At 32.7% G+C, this 11347-nt stretch overlaps 1 protein-coding gene across 2 annotated transcripts; it reads left to right on the top strand.

The window, feature by feature from the left end:
* Positions 1-1221: 1221 nt before the first annotated feature.
* On the top strand, positions 1222-4316 carry LOC150034440 (uncharacterized). Of its 2 annotated transcripts, none has more exons than XM_090315980.1 (5): positions 1222-1347; positions 1945-2030; positions 2251-2617; positions 3459-3541; positions 3762-4316. In XM_090315980.1, the coding sequence occupies exons 1-5, from the start codon at positions 1324-1326 to the stop codon at positions 4120-4122; spliced, it is 921 nt and encodes a 306-aa protein (XP_090172106.1). In that variant the 5' UTR covers positions 1222-1323; the 3' UTR covers positions 4123-4316. The 2 variants fall into 2 exon arrangements, with proteins under 2 accessions (XP_090172106.1, XP_090172105.1); XM_090315979.1 differs by having other exon boundaries at positions 1226-1347; positions 3456-3541.
* The last annotated feature ends 7031 nt before the right edge of the window (positions 4317-11347 follow it).

Below are 11347 nucleotides of genomic sequence, written 5' to 3'. Positions count from 1 at the left end.
AGTAGAGAGAATGGAGTTATATATGTGTCTTAGGATCCAAGAGCACATGGCTTGAATCATCTCAATTTTAGGACTGAAAAGAAATCCATTAGTTGAACAAGGGGTTTTGTATTGGTTAATGATCTCACTTGTTCCCTTTGAGCTTAATGCAGGTGATCAATTTGTATGGAATGCTCCTCGTTCCCCTATGTATTTAACATTTAGTTTAATGAAGGCTTCAGTCATAGTTGATAGATTTGGGTTCTTTGTTTGACTTTTGACCTTGTTTGACTTTCTCGAACAAGTAGGTCAAGGTGTTTGCATGATTAGATTGTTTTGATTAGATTGTTTTAATTAGATTTTTAGTGACTAATATATTTTTGGTTGGTTTTGTAGCTTTGAATTAGATAATTTGGTAGTTAAGATTTAATTTTGAAGTCATTAATACTTTGGTGTTTATTATTTTCCAAACCAACCCCCTCCAACTAATTATGGTTAATATTTAGAATTTAGCTTAAGAGAGACTAACTATTGTTCTCTATAGATTAAACCCGACTCAATATTAAGTACTAGAGTTCAAATAGCCTTGGATGATCGTTGACAAGCTCATACCACTTTTATAATCTATATGAGTTTTTTTTAAGTACACTTGGGATAAAAAAATTCGAATCGCGAACTTATTGATCGCTAACATCCACTTTGGCTAATCTATTTTATTACATATTTAGTTTAGAAATTATAAATTTTAAATTAAATTAATGTCTTTAAAAGAAATTAAGATGCGAACAAATTGAATAAGTTAATAGGAAATGAGAGGAGAGTGAATGAAATATAGTTATTTTTTTTTTTTGAAAGCGTATCAAATACCTTTGACCTGTGTAAAAAATCCATTCAATAACAACTAAAAATGAATTAATGTTAAATATTAGATTATGTATTTATTAAAAATTTCAATAAAATATTAAAATTTATAATATTCTAATCAGTAAAAACAATTAACTATATAGTTCAATTCCTCACTCAATTGTACTTAATTCAATAGCATAGAATTGGATAACATAATTAATTAGGTTAATTTTGTATATTATTTCCGAATTGTTTTTATATAATCGATTGTCAATTTAATATAAGAATAAAATAGATGTAGAAAGCCATTACCTTTTAAAGGTATCAGATACTCTTAACACAAGTAAAGAAAATAAAAAAATAAAAAAAACATGGGAATAAGTAAATTCTCATGTGATGTTTGAAAAATTATACCAAACAAGGGGCTATATATTTTCCCCTTATGCACTCTCATCGTCATTCCTATCTCCAATCTCTTAATCTAGATAACCTCTTACAATGGCAGGAGAAAGTGCGAGTAAGGTAAGTGCAACAATTAAATTTTTTCTTTGGAGTGTTATATTTGATATTAGAAGGATTTAACGTTTGGGGTGATTTTGAAATGACGAAAATTACTCTTTTTTTTTCTTTCTTTCTAAAACTATGGTGTTTGACGATAATGAGAAATTGATTTTGAGAACATCCAAAATCATTTATTCCATAACTTAGGAGATATATCCAAATGATTTTTACTCGATGATTCTATTTTTATATTTATCTCTATAAAACTTTCTCTGTATAAAGTACTTTTTAATATAAAATGTAATGCTTTTTTTTCCTACAAATTTGATGATTCTAATACTACCTTTTAAGATCAAACATTAATTATTTAAAAATAATTTTAATTAAATTTAAACCATTTGTACAAGTATGATACTGATAATATAATATTTATATGATTTACGAAAGTAACTATAATGAAGTAATGTAGCTCAAAACGATGATTCTAAAATTCATTTCAAACATATCCTTAAATCATCATTACTTAAGGAAAATTCAAATTTAAACTACTTGATATATATTGACATGTGAAACGAAAATTCAAATTTGTAAGTTTGAGTTTCATTACTTTGTATGCAGAACATTTTTATACCTGCAAGAGAGCTCACAATAGCTTGGATTGATGATCCTCAATACTGGAAATGGACATCTATAGAGATCGACGGGTATAATTTAACCACATATTTATTAGTTCATACCGAAATATCATTTTGGTCCTCATACTTGAAATTTATTTAATTTTAGTTTTTCTCCTTTCAATAAATCTTAAATTTAATTCTTACTACTAGATTTTTCTTTATAAATTTTGAAAATATATTCACGAACTATCAAAGTAATTGGCAAAATATTGATTTTGTGGATGTGTATTGTATAAAAAACTTGCAGTAAGAAAGTTGAAGTGGCTGAACTTATAAGGGTATATTGGCTAAATATTGGTGGGAGTATCAACGTACAGAAGCTATCACCTGGCATTACATATGAAATAGTGTTTGATGTATTGCTAAAGGAATCTGCATACGATTGGAAAAATCCTGTTAACCTCGAACTCAAACAGCCAGATGGATTAACAATTGTGACCCATGAATCTCTAGAGAATCAGCCAAGAGATACATGGTTTCAGATCAAGGTCGGCGAATTCAAGGTCGACGATGTTGGGGGGAAGTTGGCGTTTACCTTGTATGAACATGGACAATATTGGAAGTCGGGGTTGGTTGTTAGAGGTGCTGAAATTCTACCAAAGATACCAGTTTCGGTATACTCTATTTAATAAATTTCTTTGGAATGTTATAGTTGATATTAGAAGAATTTAACAGTATGTTTGAAAGTAATTTTGAAACGACTAAAACTGCATTTCTTCTAAAACTGTGATGTTTGATAATTATGAAAAAGTGATATTTGAAAACATCCAAAATCATATAAAGTAATTTCCTATTAATCACTTGGAAGATTACTCCAAGTGATTTTTGTTGGGTGAATGTGAACAGACACATATATATATATATATAATACTATTCTATCATATTTAAAAAGATATCTTCCTCTTCACTTTGTTTTGTTCTAAAATTAATAAAGAAATTGTATTTTTCTTTTCAAAAGTTTTGTCCATTTTAATTTATCTCTCTTTCTCTTTATTTTTTCTCATCTCCTTAATTTCCTCTCTCTAAAACTTTACAATGTTTACCTCCAATTTGATTTTATTGTTTAAAAAATTAATATAATTTTTCTCACTGTTTCTTTATCTGTAAAACGTTCTCTCCCTTTAGTCTTTTTTTTAATCTAAAATGTGATGTTTTTTTTTCCCCAAGAATTTGATGATTCTAATACTACCTTTTAAAATCAAACCTTAATTATTTAAAAACAGTTTTAATTAAATTTAAACCATTTACATAAATATGTTACGGAGAATATTTATACGATGTATCACACTGTTACAAAACTAATTATAATGTAATAATTTATCTCCAAACAATGATTCTAAAATTCATCTCAAGCATACCCTTAAGTCATCATTATTTTAGGGAAATTCAAATTTAATTTACTTGAATTATATGGATATGATAAGGAAAATTTCAAATCATCTTTGTATGCAGAAGATTATTATACCTGCAAGAGACCTTGCAATAGCTTGGGGTGAGGATCCTCGATACTGGAAATGGACATTTATAGAGATCGACGGGTATAATTTAACCACATATTTATTAGTTCATACTGAAATATCATTTTGGTCCTCATACTTGAAATTTATTTTTTTTTAGTTTTTCTCCTTCCAATAAATCTTATATTTAATTCTTATCGCTAGATTTTTCTTTATAAATTTTGAAAATATATTCCCGAACTATCAAAGTAATTGGCAAAATATTGATTTTGTGGATGTGTATTGTGTAAAAAACTTGCAGTAAGAAAGTTGAAGTGGCTGAACTTATATATGTCTGGTGGCTAGATATTCGTGGGAGTATTAAGACAGAGAAGCTATCACCTGGCATTACATATGAAATACTGTTTGTATTATTGCTAAAGGAATCTCGCTATGATTGGAAAAATCCTGTTAACCTCGAACTCAAGCGGCCAGATGGGTTAACAACTGTGACTAAGGAATCTCTAGAGAATAAGCCACGAGATGTATGGTTCCAGATCAAGGTCGGGGAAGTCAAGGTCGACGATGGTGTAGGGGAGTTGACGTTTACCTTGTATGATCATGATGGAAATTATGTTAAGGAAGGGTTGGTTGTGAGAGCTGCTGTAGTTCAACCAAAGTGACCACATTGCACTCACAACTTCTTTCTCTAGCTCATCAAACTACATACTTGTATTTTGGTTTAAATAAAATGAGAGAGACATACAATAGCTTGTTTTTATTATAATTATGAATACAATGATAATGTAATACCTAGTATGACAAAAGATATAGAAAATAAATAAATATAAATATAATATATAAAGCCTTTCACTTACAGTACTTTTTATTTTATATATATTATAAAGATTTAAAAACTACTTTGGCGTCGAACCTTACGCACTTCCTCAAAGTATATTCATATAGTAGAAACAACGAGTGTCACAACCGCCCCTGATTACTAATACCTCCGGAAGGAGGAGTAATCCCCTTCTAAAATATTATACATACTTTCTTTTTAACTTTACAACATGCTTTTTACTTTTATAACAATAGTTTGGTAAAAGTCCAAGCATACATAACAATAGTTTGGTGAAAATGTGAATAGAAATTATCTAAGGCCTATCATAAATTGTCATCATTACAAAACATGTAGCAAAATCATCATACAATCAAAGCTCAACCACAAAGTCCGAGTTCAATTAATAATGACATGTGGGCAAGCTGGGATGAAAGTAAGGATTACACTTCGAGTGTCCTAGGCAAGAAGAAGGAAAAAGGAAAGAATGTGAAATAAAGGCCTAGAAGATGTTTAAGTTTGGGGATGAGGGAATTTTCTCAGAAATGCATGTTTTTAGGCCTTTATTTGCACACATTTACTCAGAAAAATGACTCTTGCATGTGTTTTGCCCTAAATTTAGCCTTAATGATCTAAAATGAACTCATAAGGGTCTTAATGAGTTTAAAAGTTGTTATTTACGGATTTTAAGGCAAATTTGTGGATTTTGGCAGGTAATTTTTATCAGATTAAAGATTTCTATTTAATGTGGCCACATCAATGAGCCCTAATTTTCCAAAATTCAACCTACTCAAATATGGTTGTGATTTTTGCATTCCAAGCAGTTGTTCAGCCAAAATTTCACCTGATAAACCCTCTGAGCATGGATTTTGGCCATCCTTAATATGGGGCCTATAAAGGAGTGGAATATAAAGAACACGTGCATAGCAGAAGCAATGATCGATAACGTTCTAGTTACATAAAAAACAAGAATAAACATGCATAAAGGGTTAGAAATTACAACATTTGTAGAATCCACTGCAATCTTCCTCTCCCGAGCTCGATCGACACCACCAACGAAAAATTCACGCTATTCTCCGATTGAAGAACACAATGGTGGGACCATTTTGTTTGTGAAAACAAGGTAATTTCACTTTAATAAGAAGAAAGTAAAGAGGTTTAGGTGGAAGAGTTTTTGTCAAAAGTCAAAGATGCATTAGATTTTACAATATTCAAAAACCAAACTACTTATAAATAAAATACATGCAAAATCCTATCTTGTATATTTTTCACCTCAAACTCGACTAGCATGTAAACTTTAGGTGTCAAGCCTTTGGAAGTGCCACTTCAAAGTCCACTTAGTTAGTGGGAAAATCCAACAATTTGATTTTTTTCACTAACTAATTTTTTATTAAAAAATGAAATACAATTTTCAAATTTTAGAAAATTATTTAATTAAAACAATTTCAATTAATTAAAATAAACAAATTTAATATCACATATTAAATTTTCTTGGACACCTAGCTTTGATTAATCAAATTAATCAAGTTTTAAAAACATTTCATGCTCATGATCAAGTATACACTAAAAAATAATTAATTAATAGATTAATTATTTAATTGTAAAATATATAAAATACAATTTTTCCTCAAGCTCTAATTTGAACATTTCGAATTCTTACTTCACCTAGTTCTTCAATTTTGTTTGTGGTGAGCTAGCAAGGAAACCCGAGGGACCTACAGATCATGGTCTCCAATGATCTGAGACTAACCGGTTAAACTCTTTAACCTAGTTAATCAACATTCATTAACTAACAAGGTTGTCCACTATAGCCTGAGTTACACTCCCCTCATTGTAGATATAATATGTGTCCATTTGATATAACCATCATCAATAAATTGTTCCTTCACAAGTTATTCGTAATCTCATCTAAGTCAAATACCAAAATACCCCCGAGTTACATCTTTTCTCCTTAAGTACCCCATCCCTCTAATGAATAATTGATTTAGGATCATAATCACTAAATCCATTCCCTCTCAAGCCAATGAGAGGATGGGGTCCCTTGTTCAAGACCTGAGATCAGTTTTTAAGGGATCAACATTTCTACTATCCCTAAAATGGGTAGGAGTGAATTCCATCTTGCAAATTCTATGTCCCTAGCCATCTACCCAGTCTTTTCTCTAAAATGGGAGGCATATTAAGCAACGATGTTGAGCTTACCCTCATCTATGTTGATAAAGAGACAATCATGAATAAACAGGAGTTTATAGATAGATCAGAATTCATATCAAGTTATCTAGGTCATCAAGAAGTAAAATTAATCAGTGTTAATAGTAAACGGTGTTAATGAGTAACAGTGATTATTCCGTGGTCTGTCTTATACAATCTCATGTGTAGAATACCCCCACTCACATGTCTCTACATGAACGAACCAATTACGTCATTTATGACACTTTACAATATTTGTAACAACCATAAAGCGGGTCGTATTCAATAGTATCACTAGAAATAGGTACCTAACATAATCCAGGTACTATAGATAGTTTAGGTTATTTTACTCGAACTTGATCTAGTCTATGTCTCCACATAAAGTCCAAGTATTCATTACAATAGCCAAGGGTTCGTAGTTTATTGGATTTAGAGTTATTAAACAATTAACTACACTTGTCTGAATAAACTTCATATATGTTTACTGTTTACAAAACTACGAGTTTTAGGACATACAACCCAGCAAACTCCCACTTAGATTAAAACTCCTATTGGGTTACAACAAAGTTGAGTGCAGTGAGAGAAAACTAAATACAATAAATGAGGACATACCATACCCACAATTTCTCCCACTTGCCCTATTTATTCTACTCGTAGTCCTAAACTTTCCAGGTGACCCTAAGAAATCTTTGCATGGAGGGCGTTTGTAAAGGGATCAACAATATTGTCCTCAAACGCTATTTGTTTCACAATAACGTCTCCTTTTAGCACGATCTCTCTGATGATATGATATTTTGCGCTCAATAGGTTTTCTACGCTTATGGCTTCTAGGTTCTCTGGAGTTCACTACTTCCCTACTATTATCACAATACAAAGTGATTGGTAGACGTATGTCTGGAACAACTTCCAAATCATTTAGGAACTTCCTAAGCCATACTACTTACTTGGCTGCTTCACAAGTAGCAACATATTCTGCTTCCTTTGTGGAGCCTACATTGTAGCTCTGCTTAATACCTCTTCATATTACTGCTCCTCCATTTAAAGTGAACACTGATCACAAAGTAGATCTCATGGAGTCTATATCGGTCTGAAAATCGGAGTCAGTATATCCTGTAAGGATCAAATCCTTATTTCCATATACCAGCACGTAGTTCCTCATTCTCCTAAGATACTTGAGGTTATTATTAATAGTAGTCCAATGTTTCTAACTAGGATTAGTCTGATACCTACTAATAATCTCTACTGCAAAACATATTTTTTGACGAGTTCATAGCATTGCATAAATCTGGATTCCGACTATTGATGCATAGGGAACTCGTCTCATATTCTCAACTTCTTAAGGTATGTTAGGACATTGTTCCTTTGATAATTTCCATTCCTAAAAGGTAAAGACCACTTTTGGAATCTTGCATTTTAAACCTAGACAACACCTTATGTATATAAGATGTTTGAGACATGGCTAGCATTCTGTTCTTTTTGTTTTGAATTATTTGAATCTTAAGAACATACTGCGCCTCTCCCAGATCATTCATATGAAATTAGGTTGCTAGCCAATTTTTTAATATCAGTTAGGTATCCTACATTATTCCCAATAAGTAGGATAACATCTACATACAAAACTAAAAATGCTATAGTGGAATTGATGATCTTTTTGTATACACACGGTTCATCAACGTTCTCTTTAAAGCCATAAGAGTTGACCCCAGTATCAAATCTTATATTCCAGGATCTGGATACTTGTTTCAATAGATCTTTTCAGTTTACAAACCTTTTTCTCCTAAACTTGTTCAATTAACCCTTCTGGTTAGACCATATAAATACTCTCTTCAAGATCTCCTTTTAGAAAGGCAGTATTCATGTCAATTTTCTAAATTTCATAATTATAAAGAGTGGCAATGTACAAGAGTATCCTGGTTGATTTGATCATAGCAACAAGTGAGAAGGTTTCTTCATAGTCCACCCCCTCAACCTTGATATAAACCTTTGCTACTAATCGGGCTTTATAGGTATGTACCTTCCCTGTATGGTCTCTTTTATGCTTGTAGATCTATTTACAACCGATAGGTCTTACCTCATTACGTTTATCTACAAGTTCCCAAACTGAATTAAAGTACATAGACTCTTTTTCAAGGTCCATGGCCTTGATCCACTAATCTTCATCAACATCATCCATTGCCTATTTATATGTTAATGGATCCTCTAAGCCATCATTAGATATGTTGACTTCGATTTCAGTTAAACCCATATAGTGGCCAGGCTTTCTCACAACCCTCCCACTACATCGAGGCTCTCTCAGCTCTTGAGTAGGATGTGATGGACCAGATGTCCTTGGTCTATCTACAACTTCTATTGATGAGCAAGGCTGATCAACAACTATTGTTCATTCGTGTATTTATTTGAAATCTCTTCCAATACTAGTTCACTGCATGATTTATGATCTTGAATGTGGTCTTCCTCTAGGAATTTGGCATTTGTCAATACAATTACCTTATCATCCTGAGAATTATAAAACTGACCACCTCTTATTACTATAGGGTAACCTACAAACAGACACAATTTTGAACGATGTTTCAATTTTCTAGGATTTTGCACCAACACGTGTGTTGGGCAACCCCAGATTTGGAAGTGATGTAAACTAGCTTTATGTCACATCCATAACTCATAAAGTGTTTCAAACACTCTTAAAGGGAATGTTCTTCAAAATGTAAGATGCAGTCTCTACTGCATATCCACAGAATGAGTTATGCAACTAAGCAAAACTCATCAAGGACCGAACCATGTCTAACAAGGTTTTTTTTCTCCGTTGAGATATATCGTTCTATTGAGCCATTCCTGATGCAGAGAGTTGTGACTGAATCCCATGTTCTATCATATAGTCCTAGAATTTCAAGTCTAAATACTCCGCACCTCGATCTGATCGAAGTGTCTTAATAAATTTATGTAATTAGTTCTCAACCTTGGTCTTAAATTCCTTAAACTTTTCAAGAGCTTCGAACTTAAAATGAATTAGGTAAATGTAATCGTACCATGAATAATCATCTATAAAGGTAATGAAATATTCATAACCTCCCCGTGCTTTAACACTCATAAGTGCACAGATGTTTAAATGCACAAGCTCTAAGATTTGTTTGGCTCGACGACCATTTCAATAAAAAGATCTTTCTATCATTTTTCCATCGAGACATGACTCACACGGTGGTAAAGAGACATCTTCAAACTTTTTTAGAAGTCCACTTTTAGCCAGTCTCTCAATCCTATTGAGATTAATGTGGTCAAATCTCAAGTGCCAAAGATAGGCACTTTAAGAAATGTGTTGCCTTTTTCTTTGAGATTCATCTGTTTTAAACATTTATGTGTTTTATAAAGCCTTAACTTTATATGGTTTTAACTTATATAAGTTACTTTCTATGTTTGCAAAACAGATTCATTAAGAAAAAAATTTCCATGATATATTTCTATGCTATATATAGCTTCATTAAGACAAAAATTTACAGGTATAAATGTTCTAACAAACAAGAAATAGATATCAAGTTTCTTTAACAAGAAGGTACATAAAATACGTATTCTAATATTGAAACAAAGAAATATAGGCCTGCCTGCCATTCACACCAGAATAAATGAAGTTTTCCAAATAGATATCTATTTCCAAAAGTTAACTTAACAGCTCTCACTACTTTTGCTGAGATATGCACCCCTGATCCAACCTAGAGAGTAATCTCATCTTCTTCAAGCTGGCTCGAGGAACTAGTTTCCTAAGAAGAAAAAAAAACATGATTAGTGGCCCTTAAATCCAATATCCAGGTAGAATCTTCATTCTCCATTATATATGTTTCAATAACTAGTAAATCTAATTTACCTAAGTCTCTGATATGTGTACTATTAATTATGTAAAGATGCCGAGACAAAGTGGCAGACAAAGCAAGTAGACAGTAGATGGGAATACTGACCCTACCAACCGTGACCCTAAGGTCGGAAGAACCCCAAGGGTGAATAAAAGAAAGACCAGAGAACCTTTGAATTAAGAGGCGACTTACAAGGGAGAGTCAAGTACTCCTCAGGCTAAGGTAGATCCTCAGTTAGAGGATAGAGTGTTTGACAGAATTTATTAAAGATTAGCGGCTAGTGTGAGTTCAATACAGGCCGACGTAGAAAAGAAATATGGCATTGAGAGGCTTAGAGCCCTAGGTGCGGTGACCTTTGAGGGCACTGCAGTCCCCGCAGGGGCAAAAGTATGGTTGGACTTGATAGAGAAATGTTTCAGCGTAATGGGCTATCCAGAAGACCGTAAGGTCAGATTAGCTATGTTCCTTGTGCAAAAAGAAGCAGAGAAATGGTGGAAATACATTATTTTTTAGAGGCAAACTAGGTGGAACAGTTCAAATACATTGTTGTGGCCTGAGTTTATAAAGGCTTTTGAAGACAAATACTATCCTAGTTCTTTTCGAGAGGCAAAAAGAGATGAGTTCCTTAGGTTGGTCAAAGGAATGTTGATAGTAGAAAAATATGAATAGAAGTTCACTAAGCTATCGTAGTACGCTCTTTCGATTATAGCGGAAGAAAAGGACAGGTGTAGAAGGTTCGAGAATAGGTTGAGGTAGGAAATTAGAACCCCGGTAACTTCTATAGCTAACTGGCTGGACTTTAACAGTTAGTGGAGACCACTATTCAGGTTGAGTGAAGTTTGGCAGATGATGAACAACTACAGAAGGACTGAGATATTCCTATGGGGCCGAGAGACAGAGGATTCCAACCAACAGTTGCAGGCCAATAAAGTATGGGTAAATCTAGAGGCATGGATTGGCAGAAAGCTAGAAGAAAGAGAACTCAACCCTCGGCTAGTGCAGCTAGTTGACCAGGAGTAGCATGTACTCGTGAGTCAGTCG

This window comes from Benincasa hispida, chromosome 8, assembly GCF_027475165.1.
Source record: "Benincasa hispida cultivar pf3 chromosome 8, pf3_genome.v1.1, whole genome shotgun sequence".
Classification (NCBI taxonomy): domain Eukaryota; kingdom Viridiplantae; phylum Streptophyta; class Magnoliopsida; order Cucurbitales; family Cucurbitaceae; genus Benincasa; species Benincasa hispida.
The sequence above is the reverse complement of the archived record's forward strand: the minus strand, read 5'-3'. Positions and strand labels throughout refer to the sequence as shown.

Coding starts and splice junctions, on each gene's coding strand:
- LOC150034440 (XM_090315979.1), top strand. CDS start 1,324: ATGGCAGGAGAAAGTGCGAGTAAG. Junction 1,348..1,944: donor CAGGAGAAAGTGCGAGTAAG/GTAAGTGCAACA, acceptor CTTTGTATGCAG/AACATTTTTATACCTGCAAG. Junction 2,031..2,250: donor ACATCTATAGAGATCGACGG/GTATAATTTAAC, acceptor AAAAACTTGCAG/TAAGAAAGTTGAAGTGGCTG.